Source organism: Saccoglossus kowalevskii, chromosome 22 (genome assembly GCF_978046115.1).
Source record: "Saccoglossus kowalevskii chromosome 22, keSacKowa6.1, whole genome shotgun sequence".
NCBI classification, from domain to species: domain Eukaryota; kingdom Metazoa; phylum Hemichordata; class Enteropneusta; family Harrimaniidae; genus Saccoglossus; species Saccoglossus kowalevskii.
The window spans coordinates 3,980,780-4,004,793 of record NC_140662.1 but is presented as its reverse complement, the minus strand read 5'-3'; the positions used below and the strand labels follow the sequence as shown (position 1 = coordinate 4,004,793).

Here is a 24,014-nt window from a genome sequence, read left to right as displayed (position 1 = left end):
GTAAACCTAAACTGGTATATGGTCTTGGTTGAAAAATACACTGTCAGCACTCACACTTGCAAATTGTACATAAAAAAAAAAGTCAAGAGAAACAGTTACATTCAATGTCAAGAACAATGTCTACATCCATTCTGTGTCATTCAACTTGTTTAGTCTGTTGCCTGTTGCTGAGTACAATGACAAATGGAGGTTTAAACCTCAGAAATACAAGTCAATGGAAAGCTATTTACTAGACTGTACCTGATTGGCTACCCAACCATAACACCTAACAGTCAGACCAATCAGAGAAAAGCTTGTTTATTTTTTTTTTCAATGTATCAAGGTCTGGCTAGTATACATGTATATGCTTTGACTCAACTTGAAATGTTTTGATTCTATGTAATTACATGCAAGGTCTTATAACAGCACAAGCATTCCCATTGACTGAACACGCCGAATCTGCCAAATATTTACACATTCTTGTATTCTTAACACGTGCGTACAGTTGAACATCTCTAGTCATATGCAAAAACATCATTATGACCTTACTTAACCAGAAAACACACATTTTGTTTTGCCTTCTGAGCTTTCTAATCAATTTGATAGAATTACATTGCTAAATGTATTTTTAACATTGAATGTATCATATAAAACACTGGTACAACTCCTTCGCACCATTGTCCTTAAGAGTGAACTGACTGACTCATTTTGTATGTATTCGTCAACTTCCATGGCTAAATTTATCACCCTTGCTGACTTTTGACTTGACATCACATTTTTATATAAAATATATAAATAAATGAAATAATGAAAGATAAATAATTCTGTGTATTTGCAAAAAAACATTGTGCAATCCCTCAGATTCAGATGAAGTACGTAACCAACGGCAATAATCGGTCAAGGCTTGGAAGATGTGGCACTAGATGACCTGCATTTATGCAAAAAAACTTAAAGCGAGCAAGTCGTCACCTGAGCATGCGTCAGATGGCCATAGTGTGTCATTGTTTACAAACAAGCGTCTACCAATGAGCCATTGCATTTTTAGATTGTGTTGTTATTGTCGCTCGGAACTCAATTCCCGCGCAGGTGACGACACTCCGGCTTTAATGTCCAACCAAATAGAGATTACACAACTGGTGAGCACTGTTCATAGTGATTGCCATGCTCAGTGAATATTTCCAGCCAATTATGCAATTTTTATATTGCTACAAAACACTATTTATAACCACTGATTAGACTGTCTACATCCATCATTTGAGTCTCTGTTTTACCTGTAATTCGGCGTATACAAAAAAATGTTTCATTACCCAAGCTCTTATTTCTTTAAATGGCTCCCTATCGTGTTCAAAAGGAATTATAACAATGCCACATTTATGAAAACAACATCACCTGAATTGATGAAAAGCTGTCGTGTAGTCGAAGTAGTAAAAGTGAAAGGTTACATCACATTTTGTATCTTGACATTTATATATCACCATAAGCCAGTAAATTGCTTACAGACACTTTACGGCTATCACCACTGGCCATAACGATAAATCTCCTCTCCCTGTGGATCACACACCTCAGCCAGCTGCTCAAGGTGCAACAGAGCTAGACGCATCCACACACACAATGTTATCATCCTTACTGATCGTGGAACTATTTTCTATAATGAAAAAAACATGGAAGCCACACACACACATGTATATGAACCATCAATCGCCTGAATTTGTTTCTTAATGGGATGTTGGTATATCTTTTTTTAGTACTGCAATTGAAGTCACAGCAACCTTCATTTGGTGTTATAGTGCCCCCATAGTGCTATTATGAGAAATATTTGAGGAAGGGAAACAACTTTTGTACTGTGTAATTTTAATGTTTTCTACTCATTCCAGTTATCAATTAACAACCTGAGTTAGTTTGAAATTATCAACAGTAAACTGAACACCAGAAATGTTTGATAAGTTGACTACACCACTCTTGTTTTAGGTAAAATAACTAATTTTCACTTGGTTTAAATTTCACTGATTTAGCATTTCAAGCATATTCAATGGATTTTAAATTCACGGTTTTATCATTTAGATAATGAGTTCTATGCTAAATTTTACATATTCACTGGGTTTTAATTTAGTGCATTTTCCATTCAGCGAAATAAGTAAAATTAAAACCCTTTTAAAGTATTTGTATGACACTTAGTTAACATGTAGCATTATATGTAGATAGGTTCACATCAAATATTGTGAAATGTGTATACCATATTTACTCTATAACTGACGGAGGCACGCCTACATTTATGGACATACATGTAATGCAGTATTTTCTCTATTATATCGTACATGTACTAGTGCATGTGCTTACGTAACTGACAGAGGTGTAAGGTCAAAATAAATCATATTTTAATAAATCAATATACATGTACATGTACACTGTATGTAGGAAATGCAATTTATTATTTAGTATGTTTACATCATGTTCCTTGTCAGACTGAAATGCATATTTGAATTTCAATGCATTTTGATAAATTTAACATTGTAAGACTTGTTTGCAGGATAAGGCAAAAACAAAATTCTGATCATTGTGAGCATTAATTAAATTTGCACCTTTTTTCAACAATTTTCAGCAAATAAAAAGAGCTTTTCACAACAACAAAACTAAATGCATTTACAAAATTCCGTTTGAACACTTATCAACTTGCCCCACAAGCAATCACAAACTAAAAAACTAAAGGTAGATTTCAAATTCCAAACTTCCAGGAAATGACTTTGTAATCACTGTTAGACACAAGTGAAACTGAAAATAAATTTCACTTCCTCATTGTCCGCCTGAAATACAGAAACCTACATTAAAAATTGTTCTCACAAATTTCTCAGACATTCCAATAGTGACAATTAACACAGATGACATTTTCAAACTCTGTTTATACTGTAAATTACAAGAAAGTAAGAAGAACATGCAAGATATACCACTCTTCTAAAAGTTCTTATTCTATCTTGTTTTTTGATATGAGTAGATTACATTTTTATAAACAGTTTATTGCTTCTCAAAAATTAAATGTAAGTTCATTATAATACATCTGTCACTGCATCAACAAGTAACAACGCATCAGAATTTTGTATTATTATTATTATACATCTGTCCCCGTAACACCACAAGTTACAGCGAGTCGTAAATTTGGAGTATTGCACTGGGTATTTTAATCCTACCTACTACCTATTAGGAACTGCAAATTCCAAATACATAAACGTCCTCTAATAATCTTAGGGTTTAACTGGACCCGATACAAAGAAGTTCGCTCAATATATACAAAACTTTCTCTAAAAAAAAACATCCAGCATTTAGGCATTCAGGAAATTGTCCTCGATACTTCAATCAAGTTCAATGCCTACAGACAAATCTACACCAATGATGAGAAAATATTGTGAAAAAAATGTTTCTCAAAACCCTCATAAACACAGTATACATGTATGTATTAAAATCATTTTTCAATGCCAACAGACAAATCTACACCAATGATGAGAAAATATTACGAAAAAGTGTTTCTCAAAACCCTCATAAATACAGTATGTAATAAAATCATTTTTCAATGCCTACAGACAAATCTACAGCAATGAAGAGAAAATATTGTGAAAAAAATATTTCGCAAAACCCTCATCAACACAGTATATGTATTTAAATAATTGCTCAATGCCTACAGACAAATCTACACCAATGATGAAAATATATCATGAAAAAAATAATTCTCAAAATCCTCATCAATACAGTATGTATTAAAATAATTGTTCAATGCCTACAAACAAATCTACACCAATGATGAGAATATATCGTGAAAAAATATTTCTCAAAACCCTCATAAACATAGTATGTATTAAAATAATTGTTCAATGCCAACAGACAAATCTACACCAATGATGAGAAAATACATGTATCGTGAAAAAAATAATTCTCAAAACCCTCATAAACACAGTATGTATTAAAATCATTTTAAAGAGTTCCAAATGGCATTGATTGAAATCTTTACAAAATAAAATGCATAGACAGTAAAAATACAGCCTAGACACATTACATCAAATCGATATACATGTAGTTTCAAGCAAAACTGATGTGGATTAGTGACATTCTTCAGAACATTATTATGAAATGACTAGCCATTCCATGTCTCTGATTGTCTGACATTTGAATGTCAGCATATCTATTAACTTGCCACACATGTACTTATTACACAATTTTTTTCTCTTATGTTGACGTCAGCAGACGCTCAAGATTTTAGTTCTGTATCAATCTAAGCCGTAATCAAGGACTGACGCGAGCAACAAAATATCAAAAAGTGGAACTGCTGCTAAAATGACACTGCATAGGAATATACCAATGTGTATAACTGCTTTGTATGTTGATTCTGTTGACACAAGTGTGTTTATTTCATGAGTGACCATTCTGTGCGATACTGATATTTTCTTATGTTTGCTAGGGTTTTTGTTTTTAATTGGAGGGTCTAAATTTTGATATTACACACACTCATAGGTTTGCCAACATAGTGATTTTCCATCTGTTCTGTATAATGTCACATTGTGGAGATACGTTACACTTGGCATGCATGTGATAAATAATTTTATCATACATGCACCTGTGATTCACAGTGTCCTATTGTCGGCTAATGAGATGATAAAGATGTTGTCGACCCTATACATGTATATGCAGCTATTGCATGACTTCTGAATCCCAAGGAAGGTTACTGTTTCACCAACGCCCGTGCCAATCATTTCAACACCACAATAATTATAAATATGTTTTCGGCTACTTTTTTTTCTGATCGAACATCTAAATGAATAACTGATGACATTTAGAGACAATGCTAAGTGCCATCATTTGTAAATGAAGCTATTACTGACTACATGTAGATTATTATCCAAACAGCTATTAACCCAAGTATGTGAGGGCACAAAACACTGGCATTATAATGACTGTTAGGATTAACACATGCTGCTTTTATTTTCCTTAGCTGACAAACAACATGCAAAGAACCTGTCCAATTAATAAAGTTAATATTAAATTATTAACGCTCAACAGGACTAAATGTAAGAATGAAAATGAAATGTTTTATAATATTTAACACATAACAATTTTAACAAATCAACATTGAATGCATACTTGTATCCCCTGTCATTAATTTAAGTGGCTTGATATTTTGAAATCATTCATCATCTCTAAGAGCAGATGGAGAACATACAGTTGTATGTTTAAGTTTTAATATTCAATGATTTTAACAACAAATTACTGTCAGTCGACCAAATGCAATCCAACGAGCAAAATTAGGAGCATGTGCACCATGTGATATGTCTGTGTACCACATTTTAACATATTGGTCAGTGCACAAACAAGTAGTGAAAAAAAATGGCCACAAAGCAACCATCTTCAATCAGATCTCGAAAACAAAATATTATACGCTTTCTAGCCTATATGTATTGCCCTCACACTCATTTTAAGTGAAATAAGCAGTCATTTTGCAGAAATAAATTGGTAATTGCATGTCCAAAAACAGATGCATGCATGCATACCTGAATAGGAAATAATTGCATGGTTTGTTTTCACTTGTTAGCATCACTAACATTATCGCTTTTAATATCTTATTAATTTTATAATAAAGAACTTTCAATTGAATTGATATGATGAATCAGTAATTGTTTTGTCATTTTGTCCTGCGATTTTAGCTTCCTAATTGAATGTTTGTTTGAATTTCATTTGCCAATACTTTTGAAGGAATTCACAAAGATTTATATCATTATGGAAATTAATATACTGCAGTTAATGGTAAATCAGAAGACGAGTAAAAATATTTCCCACAAAATTGTGCATATTCATACCATTAAGAATACATGAAGATTTAGGAATGAACTCACAGTTCATCTTCAGTGCCGGTCAGTCAGCCATGTATTTATGGAAACATAGTAATGCACTTTATACATATGCAGGTTCATTAAATGAAATGGAAAACGCAGTATAAACCTTTTTTTCCAATCTACTTAGACGGGTACAACGGAGGAAAGTTCATGGCAACAAGATCTAGTTTTCTTAATTCAAGACTTATCTTGACGTCAATAGATGGAGTCCCCTGCTGATTAAATTTACACCAAGATGCTCAATCTGAAACCAGCAAAGATATTAATCTAAAGAAGGATTCACAACCATAGTTGATTCAGATGCAACAGAAAGCAGCATTTACTCTTCAGATCATCAATAAATTCACTGAAAAAAAAAAACACTGCAGCAAAGATATTTTTATAAAGGTTGTAATAAACCAAAGCGAGTATCAAAGTATGTTTTCATATATTTTACAATGTTCCCCTAACTAAACTTGTTACATGCAAACACTTAATCTATAATAACCGCAGGCCTTTAATTATATGTACCGAGTAAAAAAGAGACATTAAGCACGTCATGACATTATGAACACAGTGCTTGTGAGGAATATTGACATGTTTTCCTCAATAGTAATAAACACTGCCTCAGGGTTGCACGTGCAGCCGACCTCTCAAACCCAGATAAATGCAAGGAAAACAGAACTACTTAAACATTCACACATGTACATACTGCCAGTATACAGTAGATAATGGCAGATGGTAACAAATGGAACTGTATGGGGAAAAAATGCTATATCATGTAAGTTGATCTATTCTACTAATGTACATTGTATGAATAGACTATCTACAAAAATACTTATTTTTACATGGCTGAATTGATTGAGTGTTAACAATAAATTTATTTTAATATCATTTTTGCCGATTTTTTTACAAGGATCAAGGCCTGCATTTGATATGTACACCAGCGTCAGTGAGGTGCAATGATGAGGGGAAGATCACAAAAAAAGTGCTGCTATTATACATGTATTTAACCTTTTATTGCATTTTTCCATTGTACTGCTTGATGTAAATTATGCACGAGATGAAACAGTTATATGGTATCATCAGTAATAAAAGCGCTTATGAAAATAAAATTTTCTATGAATCAATGTTTTTAATTAAAGGCCTTTGCAAAGCATGGGTAGAAATCTTGAGGTGTGACTATCCACATTCAGCATGTGGATTGACTATCTGCTATTACACATGTGTAGTATATGCAGAATTAAGGCCCATTTATAAAGAGATAAGTAGTTTATCATAACTATTATGTAACATGTATAGTGACTAACATTATACAGTTTTCCTCTGCCCACAAATTCAACTTGGTTAAGAGAGGGGGTTTGAAGAACCCTGATAGATGTTGACTGCAGCTACATTATGCACACAGTTTTTTTGACTCACAAAATTTACTTTGATATTTAAGTTATGTGTACACAATGTACTACTGGTAGTTTAACTTGTAGTTGTAGAAGAGATCACAATGAAGCAGCCAGCCAACAACAATGTTCACCCAAATGCATTATACATGTACATGTAGATTGGGGTTTTATGGTTTAGATTACTAATAACATTACTGAATCAAAATGATCACGTCAAAGCCATTTTAGTAAACTGTACATGTATACACACTAAACATTTACAGTGATTGCTTTTGAATACTGTAGAATACTTTATTTTCGCTTGGAATTGATTTTCGCCATTTTCGCTGAAGGAAGGATTCAGTGAAAATAAAATCCGGCGAATATACCTTTTTTCCTATATTTTACATTAAACCCATCAATAATCAGTGAAAATAAATTCTATACAAAACACCTAAAAAGTCTTTTCAGCGAAAATAAATTCCAGCGAAAATAAAGTATTTCACAGTATAACACTTAATGTTATTTGATTTGGAAGTGCCTAATCTTGAAAATACTATTCTCCAGAAATGATTTTCCCCCGGGTACAATTATGATTATAATGATTATAGTCTGAGGTTTTAGGTCAAGGAATTCAGAAACAAGCAGCCTGTCGACTGAGATGGCTCCACTATTAGCACTGCACATTTCAATTAAAGAACTGAAGATTAGAAAATAAACAATATCATGTACATTTAAACATTTACAGTGATTGCTTTTGAAAAAGTCAACAGTGGAGCTAAAAATTGGCTGAGATTAAAAACATGTTGAAATATTCTTTTTTAATATATACCGGTACTATTATATTTCCATTGTATAGAAATTCCCAATAACTCTCTGAACTGCATGTATAACATTCAACTACATGTATACAAACACGTACATTTGTACAACCAATTTATATTCTATCTGGGCTAACTATTGCCAGGATACTATAAAGTCAAATGCATTTAATATTATACTGAATACATTATGCAACAGTGTCCTGGATATTAGTTATGCATGATAATAAGGTCAGATGACCATATATGGACATGTGATATGTCAGTCACATATTGCATATTAATAAGGTCAGATGACCATATATGGACATATGATGTCAGTCACATCTTGCATATTAATAAGGTCAGATGACCATATATGGACATGTGATGTCAGTCACATATTGCATATTAATAAGGTCAGATGACCATATATGGACATGTGATATGTCAGTCACATCTTGCATATTAATAAGGTCAGATGACCATATATGGACATGTGATATGTCAGTCACATCTTGCATATTAATGAGGTCAGATGACCATATATGGACATGTGATATGTCAGTCACATCTTGCATATTAATAAGGTCAGATGACCATATATGGACATGTGATATGTCAGTCACATCTTGCATATTAATAAGGTCAGATGACCATATATGGACATGTGATGTCAGTCACATCTTGCATATTAATAAGGTCAGATGACCATATATGGACATGTGATATGTCAGTCACATCTTGCATATTAATAAGGTCAGATGACCATATATGGACATGTGATATGTCAGTCACATCTTGCATATTAATAAGGTCAGATGACCATATATGGACATGTGATATGTCAGTCACATCTATTGTGAAACGCCTTCATTATAATACATGGAGCACTGGTTTCATATCACTGCCGCTGCATCAGTGTTTCATACATTATAGTCATGCATACTAATCAGGTCACATGGTCTAATGCCTTCAGTATTGTACTGAAAGCATATCTCTGACTGCAACAGCACTCAGGATATTACAGTTATGCATAATAATGTGGTCATGCACATGTCCATATATAGATGTTAATCACATCCTTTGTGATTATAGCACTTGTCACATGTTACTATCACTATTACAGTTACACATATTAATGAGGTCCCATGATCCCATTTATATTAAATACATGTAGGTAATTAATGTGCATGGATTTCAACCCTGAAGACTTCAGAAATTTAGATTATCTAAAAGCTACTATGTACCAAGTTACATTGTGATTTGATGAGTGCTACTCAAGATATCTGCAGAGCATAAGATACATGTGTATGAACAAAATATCAAATCATCGTATACGGTTCATGATTTCATTAAATACTAATAATTGCCTGTACCAAGATGGACAATAGCTGTTCATTTTTAACCAAGAACTAGGTCCAATATGGCAGAAATTCTTGATGAATTTTTAACATTAAAATGGTGGCCATTTTTATGTGTCTTGAATCAGGTCATGAAACAAAAAGATGTATTTATGTATCACAAGATGTAAAATCTGTGTGATGTTTGAAAGTAATCATCCGAGGCATGTTTGAGATGGGCACACATGAACAGACTGCACCCTAACAGGGACTAAATGATTAGTATTCAAATTAAATAAATACAATATGCAGATTAACAACATTCAACTACACACACAGTATGCATATAATATGCAATTTAGCGAATTACCTTATTCTTATGTAGTGTCAAACATCCAACTACAAAAGGAGCATATACATGTAGCAGATTTTAATCCATCTGAGAACAATTTTTGGATATAAAAAAATATGTTGAAAAGAGATATCATTATGCAAATTAGCTAATCCAATCAGAGCAGGGCAGGGCAGGGCAGGGCAGGAGTTCATCACAAATCACCTATATGTGTCAGTATCAAATTCAATTTCAATTTTTGGACGCATGAATCCATCTATTCATCCATACAGACAGACAGACATTGGTGTGACATTAGCTTCCTTTTGTGTTCTGCACACAGGAGCCAAACAAACTCAATTATTTGTAATAGAAGCTAGATACAAAAATGGTCATTAACCTACAATATTTGCAGGTTAATTTATGATCCCCGAAAACTCATTTTAATATAATTTACTCAGTCACTTTATATTTTCTTTTGAAATAAGTACATACATGTAATTTCATAAATCATACCCCCAACTCAGTCAACTAAATATTTTATTTTCCAGAGATACGAGATATGTATAAAAATACAACAACCCTATACAATCTGGACATGCATCATGGTAAATGTATAATATATGACAGTGCTTCATAGAACTACTGCGGTAGGAAAACCTCTCTTTCTAATTGCCTTTATTAGCATAGAATCCCTCATAATGTACATGTTTTTGTACACACATACATAACTAACCCGCAGAAATGCTAATGGTTTTGATTGATTGATTGATTGATTGATTGATTGATTTATTTATTTATTTATACATTCATTCATTTATTCATTCATTCACTCACTCACTCATTCATTTTAATAGGTAATCCAATGGCATAAGCCAACATCACAAATTTGGCGTTAAATAAATCTGACACCAATAACTCACTAAAAATAATTGTGATACAATACACATTATTCGTGCAGGAAACAATAATAGTAAAAATATTATTATCTTATAATTTTAGAGAATGGTCTAGTGAAATAGTGAACACAGAATTAAATTTTCAGTTTTTAATAAAATTGTCAATGTTTTCTTAATTCTGTGTTTTAACAAGCTGTTAATATGCATTTGCTCTTAGACTATTAGAAGTGTGTTTCCAATAGAAGTGCACATAAGCCAAAAATTGCATGTACATTGTACTGTAAGTTGGATTAAAAAAATACAATAAGTTTGACCAAAGACACACCTTGGTTATAGAACAAATACGTCAATGTACTATAAAAAAATAGTCTTTTACTGGGCATACCATTTAGCTAATTTTTCACTAACAGTTGATTCTGTAATACTATATTCTCACTATTAAATTAATGTTATTTTATGCTGTGTATCTCATGTTATTGCAAGATATTAAAATTTCAGTTGCAGTTATGATTCATTTGTGTAAAAAAATCAATTGAATGTAGGCACTGTATAGAATATATGACTGGAATATTATCATTAAGCATTAATGAAGTATTGTATCTATCCAGTCTGACGCAGAGTATGACTGTATCACAGTAATCAGTCAGAGTGGGCAAAAGGTCAGAGCCATCAGTTAATGCCATTACCATTTTGATGAGTAGATCAGTTTGGTTTTAAAAACAAATATTAGGATGTATAAATGACAGACAGCCTCTACATACAAAGATTAGTGAACTTGAAATAACAGATGAGAATAGACATTATTAATGGATTAGGAAATCACTATTTACCTTTTAGTAGGTTTCAAACCAGGTTTTAATGACAACTTTGTAAAAGTGATTTTCAGAACTATTTCCCTGTTTATATCTAGGCTTATGGAACTAAACTAAATTGGTGAAGAGGCCTTCCAAAGATTTTTGTTTTCATGGCAACTAGATCTGAATCTCTCAAGATCACTGCTGAAAATTTCATGATAATTTAATAACCTTTTAAGTTATCCTTCCCACAGACAATAACCATAACTTAAAATGGTGAAAAAATTATTCCCAAACTTCTCATTGCCATGGCAACCAGATGGTACTTGGTTGGTCCTTATCACAAGGTAATTTCTCTTAAAATATCATGACATCATACAACTTTTTAAGTTAAGACATATCACCTTCCCTGGCAAAGGTACATGTAATAATGCATTAACCATAGCTGGGACTAAGATGAAATGGGTACATCTGAAAATTATGTCACTTTCATCACCAAGGGGCTGATAATAATTTCCATCAGTGAATTCGGTCAGAGATACTGACAATCAAATAAAACAACGGCATCCCTCCCCATGATGCATGATGTAAATGTACAATGTATATGTTTTAAGGCCAAAAAAAAAATAGGAAATATCGAGTCGCAAAAAGACTGAAAGAAACACTTCGATTTTTGTGTTTAATATCTAGCATGCGTTTGATTAATTCCCATATACCTTGGCTATTTACGATACCCTTAGTTTCCACGAGTTTAAAAAAAAAAAAAAAAATCCAACAGCCCAAATTTTTCAATTTTCCGACTTGAGGGCAACATTAGTTTGTTTGTTTTTTGGCCTAATGGCACAATTCAATTAAGTTGGTATATGTAATTGTTTATATTATATGAACTTCTATTGGAAATGCACTCCTAACAGAGCAAATACGATATATGTCTTTTGAAAATAGCAGTATAAAGGTCATGGTATGCTTTTGAAGATAATACCATGTACATGTGGCGTGAGGAATGAAAGCTAAAGAAATGTTTTTGAAAAAAAATAATGCCTGCAGTTCCAGACACATGTTAAATATTTACCTCATCTATGGCATTGATGTCAGCTTTCTCTCTTTCTCCATTTCTCAAAAGTGCACCTTCCCATTGTAACATCATGTACATACATTCGGCTCGTTTGATTTGTATCGCTTGGTCACGACCATTAGCGCACATGCAAATACTGTGGATGGACGTCTCATTTCTTATGTTTTTCTTGTTTGGATTTCCACTCAGGTCTTTGAGAAATAATCTAAAAAAAAAATAATTATGAACTTAGTTATAATTAAAAAAATTCTGTATTTCAAGTAATGGGCTAACGAAACATTGAGTAAGGTAAGGTTTTAGTTTTAGAGTATTTTATCTTATTTTATTTTACCCAGTAAACTATACCTTTTATTAGGTGATTTTCTTATCAGAATCATGCACTCAATATATAGACTTAAATTTAAGAAAGAATGATTACCAACTGCAAGTAACACGAAAAGAAGTAAATAAGAAAATTATTTTTGAGGGTGAACATGGCTAATTTGCATAAAAATTAAATAAAAATAGACTAATTTACAAATACATGGGTTGGGTAGGGTAGGGCAGAGTAGAGTAGGGTAGGGTAGGGTAGGGTAGGGTAGGGTAGGGTAGGGTAGGGTAGGGTAGGGTAGGGTAGGGTAGGGTAGGGTAGGGTAGGGTAGGATTAGGGTTATCAGAGAAATGGTTATTTTTTCCCGATCCTCAGGCTTGCAAATGTAAAGAACAGGAATAGGGAGTTCTGGGGAACAAAATCCGGAAGTAGTACATGTAGGTGACAAATTACAAATGTATGTCATCATAAATACAGCCTACATGTACCATACATGTACATTTTTTCACGCTAAGATTCAGGGGCAACATTTTGATTACCGAATAATTTTGAAACAAATGAACACATATTCTTATTGGCTAGAAGTCTATGAAAAAAAGCATTTTGAGCTGAGTTCAAATGACACTCCATTGTGATGTTTCTGGTTAGAGTTCTCGTTAAAATTGATATTTTCAATACTGCAAATCTCTAAAATTGTACTTACTCTACTTACTTCCTGTAATTCATTGCCTTCTAGAGTTTCGACCAATCACAGAAATTGATATTTTCAATACTGCAAATTCCCTACTCTAAGCAGTTAGGTTCCAATAATTCACTGGCTTCTGAAATTTCGGCCAATCATGGAAATTTGTGTTTTCAATACTGCAAATTCCCTACTCTAAGCAATCAGGTTCCTGTAATTCACTGGCTTCTAGAAATTCGACCAATCACGGAAATCCACTTTTTCAATTCCACAAAAACTCTAAAATTTCTCTGTATGTTGCATTACCTAATCAGAACTTTGTAAATTTAAAATGGTGAAAAATAGAAATGAACATGTTGCTAGTTTATTCTCTGTGAACAAACTTACTGACAATCAAAAGAAAGCACTTAGTGCTTGTATCTGAGGAAAATGAGGTTCGGGTTTGTGGGCCGGTTATGAATGGCTGGCTTTACCGAAGCTGTGCGATTTAAACGATGATCAGAATATTGTGTGGTAATATTCGTGATAGCGTACACATTGCAGAATGGAAATTCATTATAATCAAAGGTGCAGCATGAATCTTTGGCATTGATTGAAGTCGATTAGCACTTTTCCAAAGGTGAAACAAGTACTGAAATAGTTTTAATGATGACATTAAACAGATGATATGTATTTTACTCATTTACCAGGGTTTTTGAAACCAAATCATCATCCAACTCAGGAACTAATCAGCAACGGCCTTACAGTTAGATTACTTTTTAAATACCCTAGGAAATTTGTTCCATCTCAAATACAGGAAACGAGTAAGTTTGTTTTGAAGAGAATTATGCAACATGCAAACATTGGTAATACATTTATGCTAACTATTTAACATTGCATTAGATGTGTACATGTACATGTACTTCTGATAACAAGAAAATATGACATATTACCATATAATTGGTGTTCCTGTCAGGTGCTTAATTATCTTAATTACATTTTCTCAGTCAGGTACCCCAGTTGCTCATTGAAAACTCAAAGAAACATTCTTTTTAATTTCATGCATTTTCTATCTAATACACCTGATTAAAGGTGTTTTTTGAGATGACAAGCCATTGAAAACTTCCCAAAACTTCTTTTCTTTTACATGTAAAGCTAAAAAATAGTCTGCACAATCAGTTAAAAACAGGCCCAACTAGGATTTTTTGGACAAATACACACATACTAAATGTTAATTGAACAAAGTTAAAAGTCCTCTAGTATTAACCTGGCCAAAAATCAAATCTGAAAAGAGGAACCTAATTATAGGAAACAACAGGAGTCTGATGTGTATCATTGACTGATTTTAATGAAGAATAATTTACATCGAATATTGATTTTGTAATATAATCTATCTCTGATTGTCAAACAGAGAACCCTGCATTCAATTCAGTGACTTGACAACACTCTAGATGTTGAAAACTATATCTAAGAAAGTGTTCAGTGACTATTCTTGACACAGATATCTTGTGAATTCTGCAACTGTGTAATTATAATGTATTAGGCTTGAATTGTTACTTCGCATGTTAAAGGCTTTAACAAAATTGTGCAAGCAATGCAACTTTAAGAAGCTGTAAATTTAGAAAGATGGTGATAATATTAGGAGCACAATTTTGTGTTTTGTTTTGATTATGTTTACTCTTTATTGAGCAAGTATACCACAAATCTTTTAAATTGTTGCTGCTAAAAATGCTCATACATGTATGACAAATGTACAAGATGTGAAAAAAAAAAATCCAGTGTTCCATGAATTATGGGATGTTCACTCCTCATTAACATAATTTTCACAAAATATTGTCTATATCGAATTGTATCCAACTATTTATTATATTTTAGTCAGGAAACGCAACAATTTTAAGAGCTACATACAGAACCAATGTAATACAGTATACCTGCAATGTGTTTAAAACAAATTTTTAACTTTTCACTTTACTTTCACTATCGGTACTGTTTTTTTCTATTTGTTTATTGTGAAAGCCGCAGATACATGTACATTGTAGATCTGACCAATTCTTATATGTACAAGGAGTCATCCTATATGTAAAAAGGACATCATGCTGTATGTGTCACAATATGATGCCTGTATTGGTTGAATAATTTACTTTACTGGTGCATAACACAATCTCCTTTATTGGAGATGGTCAGATGTATGTGAATGGAATTCAAACGATCACACAACTATAACATCATGTTTTAATCCGATGAATATAATCCTCATTCACGTTTGATCACACATACAATGTACACCATATTAGCACCAGTATAACATGGAGTAAAATATGCCTAGCCCCCCATGTAATAAAAATAAAAACAGGTACTGTAAACACATCAATTATACACTGGGTTTTAATTTCGCTATAATTGAATCCATGTGAACATGTAAAGTAACAATAGAACTCATTGTTTCTCTGCCACGTCTGTGAACATAAAGCCCAGGAAAATTGCTCAAAGCATCAAAATAGTTAAATTAGAAGCCCGTAAAATTAAAAGGTTTTACAGTTTTACTTTTAATTATTAATAGCTTTTTTTTCGTCCTTCAATCATTCAACCTCATCTAGTTGGTCACCAGTTAAACTTAAAGATCATGTTTTCTTTGTTGGAGGTTCGCAATCCATTTCAAAGTCACAACAAATTGTCAACATGCACAATGGTATATGTACATGTATGTCTATATAGTTAACATGATATACATAATGTCCATGTACAATTAATGCAATTTAATGCAATTAGATAGGCTTTTAGAACATGTACATAAAATAAGATGACAAAATATTGAAATGCACCACACAGAAATCCCAACCGACTCAAGCTTGGTTGAATAATGGTTGTGAATCCATCTGCTAGAAATATACTGTACATACTTGTACACATGTCAAATCTGTACTTGAACTGAGTCCTCAATTACAGAACACTATAAAAACATGAGCACATGTTAAAAGTGTGAAGTTGTAGAAGAAGTCACACTGCATTTGAACCTGTATTCATGGCAGGTGTCACACACAATATTGGATTAAATCTAAACTCGCACTGCTAAGAAAATTTGCACTAATTTAGAATTTGTTAAACAAATGGTGAGAATTGATAGCGGTAGTTTGGGATTTGGATTCTTGGCAATGAAACAGTGGGAATTTCAAATATCGCCAACAAATTGATGAGAATTTATACAATGTTGTAGTGAAAGTAGCATTGAGAATTTGAAGTCACACGACTGCATGGCAAGAATTATGTAGTATCGTTATTAATACTAGAAGCAAATACATGCATAGTATACATGTATATAGTGAAATTCACAACAAAATGGCTGCAAGTCATTCATTTTTAACTGAATCCCTATTTTTCTGTGCTACATTTTTGTACATTGTACATGTACACACAGTACTTGTGCATACAACCCACTTCATGCTAGTCATTTGGGATTGCATGCAGTCAAACCTCTGCTAGTGACCACCTGCCATAGTGACAACATAATTTTCATGTAGAGTGATCTGTATACACAGGTCATCTACATCTATGTGACAAATGGCAACCCTCTTGGGTTTGGTCAATGCATCTGCACAGGTGTACATGTAGGAAGCAAAATGATGACAGATGAGTGGAAGTTTAGTATTCTACACTAGTCTCTACACTGGCATTTTCAATTCAATCACGGCAAACAAGCAAATTTTTATCTCTAAATATCTGTTGAAAAATGAAGTGCAAAATTATTCTCATACATGTATTTTCATCAACTAATTTAATTAATAAACTATCATATGAAACACCACTTGTCAATAAAGAACATTTTCTGTCAGTACCTTGGGTGGTTGCTATACAATTTTGTACATACATGCATATATGTCATCTGAAGGCCATGCTCATTTCTATGCTAAATATTCCATTTCTTTTTCCCCAAAGGTTTCTCAATGTCATCATGACACTCAAGGTCAGGTTATTTTTAGATGTATATGTATAGAGATGCTAGCAGCATCAAGAGACTCATCATCAAGATTTATAAGTGAATTAGAGGAGGTGTGTAAATGATTGTGAAAGGAAAATAATGATTAGTGATAAATTATACCATTTTAAGTTGTGCTTTTGTAATGATATGGGTCCCTATCTTCCAAAAGGTTATAAAATGTAGAAAATCAAAGAAAGCTTAGAAAGAACTCCCATGTGCTGAGAGTATTGGAGACACATTAAATATAATTCGAAATTACTTAGCTGAAAACTAATTATGCAAATCAGAAAATTAATATGACCAGATTTGAGTGTAAAACTAACGAGGTCTGCGCAATGTAACAGAAAATCTATGTCTCCAAGTTTAATTGAAATGTGATTAGAACCAAAAAATTATGAATTATTATGCTTATTAGGGAATTAATATGAACAGATTTTTACCCCAAACTAATTAGGTTTGTACATTGTCCTAGAGCATCTTTGTACTAAGTTTCATTGAAATGGAATAATTAGTACCGTGAAAACTCCAAAATTTCGACCCCTCTAAAAATTCGGACGCCTATTTATTTGCCGGGTTTCGGTGTTTTATTTACCTCCAAATTTTCGACTCCACTAAAAATTGCCGACTCATTCTTATTCGAAAATTGCGACCAGTTTTAGTTTTCCCCCAAACGAAAAAAAAACCGATGTGAGCGTTCAAACGGGACCTTCCTCAAAGGCATGAATCCGGGTTTCTGATTGACCGAGAGATTTTTATTTTATTGGTAACGAAAAAATATTCTAAATAAACGAAGTTTCAAATAAAAACGAACACAAAAATCTTGGCATACTGCGTTTCTGAATTGTTGATTATTACTGTACTCAGTAGTGATTATAATAATGTACACAAAATAAATTTGTTGAATGGTTATGAAATACAAATAAAAGTCAACTTAGTTTCATCGTAAGCGAATGATTCTGGTCTCGTATAAACGTTTGATGCATGATGCTGTAGGATATCCGCCATGTTCTCTTAGGTCAAATAGGTCAAATCGCTAATTAACCAATCAAAAAGCTGGATGATGCCAACGTGTTCAAATTACCATAGCTTATTTAAATATGTTAATGTTATTGAACGCAATGCGGAAGAGATTGATGTTGTAGTACGATATTTTGGCTTGGATTTTGATGCGAAAACGGCATGATTTTTTTTAAATAAAAAAAATTAGTTGTTTTTAAAAAATAAACTGGTCATCTGAAGAATAATTTAACATTGTTCACAGTGATAACAGCTCATTCTCGAAAGGAAGCTTACCCGCTCACGCTAGTCACGATAAAAATCATACACGTGTACTCTTGAATAGACAGACGTCAATGACTACGGTAAAACTTAGACTCTTATTTTAGCCGGCAGGATTGATTGAAATGTCCGAAAAATGACGCCAAAATACACCTTAAAAGTCCCATTTTATTTTCTTAAATCCCATTTTATTTTTTAATCCAAGGGCGAATTTACGGCAGAATTTGGTCCCTCAAATAAGGGACACGTGAGCTTTGATTCTAACCGGATACATTGCACTGGGTCGGGGAGATCGTTTGCTAAACTTCCATGTATCTTTTGTCCAATGGGTACCTGTACTTCGAACATTCGCAAGTTTTCCTAGGTAGTGCGAGACAGCTTTCTCTTTTAACCTATTAGTTTTGTGCTGACCTCTTCTCCGCGTCTTGATGTTTTGTTTTGCTTGTCATAATACTCACTGATTGATGACTTTGTTTAGATTTTGAGTTACAACTCGGCCACGACCTTTGCTTTTACCGTGAAACATGAGGAAGTTTACGTCAATTGACGGACATTGCATTTTTTAAAAACTAATGAAGCACACTGTCTATCATTCCCATTTTTTTTTGCTGATTTCTATTCTGAAAAATTCGACCGTCCGAAAATGCACCTTAATTTTGACTCTAAAAACACGTCACATTTCTAACACCAATTATTTAAAACCGGTCGAAATTTTGGAGTTTTTACGGTGCTTTAGATATCAGTGTGAAAGCTTAAAATTGGTTAATTATGCAAATTAGGTAATTAATATGTACAGATTTTAACCCACAATTATTCAGATCTGTCTATTGTCCTACAGCATCCATGTACATTCATTGATATGTGATGTATGGTACCTGAGATATCAGTGTGAAAGTTGGTTAATTATGCAAATTAGGTGATTAATATGCACAAATATTTACCAGGAACTAATTGGGTCTGCATAATTCTAGATTCATTGAAATGTGATGATTAGTACTTTAGATATCAGTAGAAAAGCTGAAAATTAATTATGCAAATTAGGTAATTAATATGCACAATTATTTACCCTAAAACTAATCAGGTCTCTGCATAGTCCTAAAGGATCTATGTACCAAGTTTCATTGAAATGCGATGATTAGTACTTGAGATACCCGTGGAAAAGCTGAAAATTAACTAATTATGCAAATTAGGTGATTAATATGCACAAATATTTATCGAAAACAATCAATCTCTGCATAGTCCTCGAGTATGTAAGTACCAAGTTTCATTGAAATGTAATGCTAACTACTTATATCAAATGCTGAAAATTAATTAATTATGCAAATTAGGTAATTAATATGTACTGATATTACCATAAAAACTATCAGGTCTGTGCAGTGTCGTATGACATCTATGTACCAAGTTTCATTGAAATGTGATGATTAGTACTTGAGATATCAGTGGAAAAACCGAAAATTGACTAATCATTATGCAAATTAGGTAATTAGTATCCACGGATTATTACCAAAAACTAATCAAAACCTAGCATTAGTTCAGAGCATCTATGTACCAAGTTTCATCAAAATCCAATGAGTGGTTGTTTAGATATCAGTGGAACAGTCATGGAACCACTAAAAAATAGCTAATTATCATGCAAATTAGGTAATTAATAAGCACGGATTTTTACCAAAAATTAATCAAATCTGCGCATATGTTCAGAGCATCTATGTACCAAGTTTCATCAAAATCCAATGAGTGGTTCTTTAGATATCAGTGGAACAGTCATAGAACAGCTAAAATTAGCTAATTATCATGCAAATTAGGTAATTAACGAGCATGGATTTTTACCAAAACCTAATCAAATCTGCGCATTGGCCCAGAGCATCTATGCACCAAGTTTCATCAAAAACCGATGTATGGTTCTGGAGATAGCAGTGGAACAGTCGGACACACATACACACATACACACATACACACATACACATACAGACACACTAACTGCAAAGACTCCCATTTTGTGCTTCGCACATGGGAGTCAACAAGGGTTGCATTGAAATGAATGAATAATGTTTGAAGAGTCTGTGCAGCAGTGTAAAAATATGCTGATTCATCCAGTAAATTTCCACTACAAGGGCCCGGAATTTTTGATTCTGCCAAAGTCACTGGCGTCCTGTGTCTTAAAACCTCAGTTGAATTTCCACTGTTACAAATGTACCAATGTTCATAATTTACTGTTACAGTATTGGTTTATAGTACATTTGAAATATATAAATTCCACCAATACCTTGAAAAAACACATACCAAAACTGAACTTTGCCAAGAGCTTAAGAGCCCAAACAAAATATTCAAGTTTGATAAAAGAGCAGATAAAAAACTGTTTTTGTAACCACTGACAAAAAAAATGTTTATACCAAGGACAACAATGACAAGAACAGACATTTCCCCCTCATATACATGTACACACTTTTTTTTAAAAATAGTGATCGTTTTCTCTGAATGGTTAATAGCTTGTAGTCCAATGACAAATGGTAAAAGCAGTGTAATACTGATGTGCACCCAATGTGCATGTATTATGTATTATGTAATGGGTCACGTAGAGTTTTGAAATAAGCCAATGCTTTAAATGATTGCAAATGGACAAAGAGACACAGATTAATGAGAAAAGCACAATCTCCTCTATTTCAATATAATGTTGCAATGCTTGTCATCAACCATGCCATTATATCGTTAAACTGAAAGACAACCTGACAGTTTATATTACTTATTGGTTTTTTGTGATTGATATCACTCACCTTAGTAAAGACTTCATACCATGGCGGCTGACGTAATGCATCGGCGTGTCATGATTATAATTATCACCGTAGGACAAGTTTGGATCCAGTGATTTTCTCAACTCAGGGCTGTTCATGTACAACTGCATGGCCACATACTCCTCCCCATTCTGCAGCGCTTTACGGAATTTTGATGAGGTGCTTCCCATCTTGATATGTTGTAATAAATAGATTCAATTCCAGGGATGAGGTAATGAGGCACGGGATGGATGAAAATATCGTCCGACCGAATCTTGCTTTATTTTCGATGAAAATCCATTGGAATTTACTGTTCAGTTTGGCACTAAACTGATTACAATTTTGATCACGTTGTTCCTACTCAAACAATAAGCAGCTGAAATTTAAAGCAAATGTAAACGTGTCCCTGAGCAGTGAAGCTTTAAGTCCCAGGAGATTTCAAACAGTTTGCCATTCAAGAAATCACAAGTTGTAACAAATATACCAAATATACAAATCAGCCAAAGCAAAGTTGACAACTTCCAGAAAGAATAGTTTTGAAAAAAAGGTGAAAGTATACGTCCTGTGTGGTTATAAATGAACCACAACTCACGCCGCTGATTTAAACTGGCCGAAGAACATGATGCTTCCGCAGAGATAATTCAATTATGCATCTATTGGACGTTATAATTTCCAAATTACCACCTTCGGAGATGGCAATAATCAGCAGTATTCGCACATGGATGGATTTTCTACTGCATCTATGTAGACATTAAAATCTGTGAAGCTCAATTCCACAGAAACCTGCAGTTACAGAAGCTGTTAAAGTAAACCATTCAGAGAGGGTAGTCAGGCATCTGAATGAACCATGTAAATGCTGGCAGGATTTGACAATTAGTCCTCATCAGTGGAGAGACGCCAAACTTCTTTTTTTCACATCTCATGAGATTTTGTAGTACAATCCTTTGAGAACAAGAAAAAAAAAAATATAATTGATAAAATAAAACACCTGTGGTCAGAGCATCAGATTGGGTATTAAATATCTGAATTATAATCACTATAGTTCTGTCTAAACCTCATATGTAATATTATCGTAGATGAGAAATTACAATCATAAATAATGAACATGGGCATCATTTTTATTCATGCAGCTTTGGAGTGTGAAAATTAAATGTTTCATAATTGCTTTATTAAAAATGCATATACATAAACAAGCAGCCTATCGGCTGACATAGCTCCACTGTTAGCAATACACATTTTAATTAAAGAACTGAAGATATCATTAGAAAATGAACAAATCTGAGAGAGGTCTACCTGAGGTACCTATATGTATAGTATCAAAGCAATGAGATTTGCTATTTTCAAGTCAAAGATATTACCTTTTATCAAAAATGAAAAAATATTCATCAAAATAAAAGAATTGAAGATATCATCACGAAATGAATAAATTTAAAGGGGAACCGCTCAATCCCATGGATTGCACCAAAGAATCATGGGACACTATTGTTTCTGTTGTTTACAATGTTAATCTATCTTTTGTTATCCATTGTTATTTTAATCCAGAAAGTAAATTTGTTGTGAAATTAAGCTTAACTGGAAGGTGCCCCTTTAAGGAAGGTCTGCTCAAGGTACATATACACCAAGTATCAAAGCAATAAGAATAGTAGTTTTCAAGAAGAAGTCGAAAAAGTAAAAAGTCGTCAATGACAACACCGTATACAGACGGACAATCACTCATATAATAAGCTCCGCTCGACAAAGTCAACAGGGGAGCTAAACATTGATGCTAGAAACACTGGTAATTTATGTAGGTGCATACAAACTGTATACGAGTTGTAATGTTTAATTTGTCAAATAAGAAAACATCCATGTTTTGATGGCATTTATGAAGATAAAATTTTGCAAAAACATTTCACGTATTAGGCCCTCAAAAAAAAATTTCCCTTAACAAAATTTGTGATTTTCATCAACTTTCAAAATGTTGCCTCTTGTGACATTAAAGCAGTAGTTTTCAGTATGATATTAGCAGGAAATGTTTATGTGTATCACAGATAACTAAAACATCAACACAACATTGCACCAAACTATTTTTTTTTTTGAAGGCAGCATCTTAAATGCATGGACATTGTAAACAATTAAGTCTTGGAAATGAATAGCCTTTCAATTTTATATCTGGCATAAGGTATTTTCAAAACAGGCACATTGAAGATATATGCAAATTTATTATTGCGGCACTATTTACCAAAGCCCCCAGGGAACAGGATCTATAGTCAGGTGATAAGATCTCAAGTCACATGGCATTTCCTGCCATACTGTGCGAAAAGAATTACATTTTAACTTTCAAAACCAAACTTTTATTACAAAAACATTTTTACAGTTACTGTAGTACATGCATGTATAAATTTGAATAATTTAGTGATAATATTCTCTGAATATAATCAATTTTTAAGGTTTTTCATATCAAAGCACAGCGCAATCAGACTGTGTTCAGTCAGAATAGCTGCCATCAATATGTTATAACTGCCATCAATAAATATGTTAATTGAGAAAATGTTAATTGCGAACCAAGAGAACAGTGCTTTGGTACCAT

The 24,014-nt window shown here is 33.1% G+C and overlaps 1 protein-coding gene across 1 annotated transcript in view; it reads right to left on the bottom strand.

Annotated features, from left to right (window-relative positions):
* Window positions 1–22,087, bottom strand: part of LOC100368072 (ankyrin repeat and IBR domain-containing protein 1-like) — a 65,893-nt gene extending 43,806 nt beyond the window's left edge. The window contains exons 1-2 of the mRNA XM_085496071.1: window positions 21,449–22,087; window positions 12,450–12,657 (exon numbers count right to left, since the gene is read on the bottom strand). Coding sequence (XP_085352197.1) covers window positions 12,450–12,657; window positions 21,449–21,636 — 396 coding nt within the window. The 5' untranslated portion in view covers window positions 21,637–22,087. The remainder of the gene's footprint in view (window positions 1–12,449; window positions 12,658–21,448) is intronic.
* Between the last annotated feature and the right edge of the window lie 1,927 nt (window positions 22,088–24,014).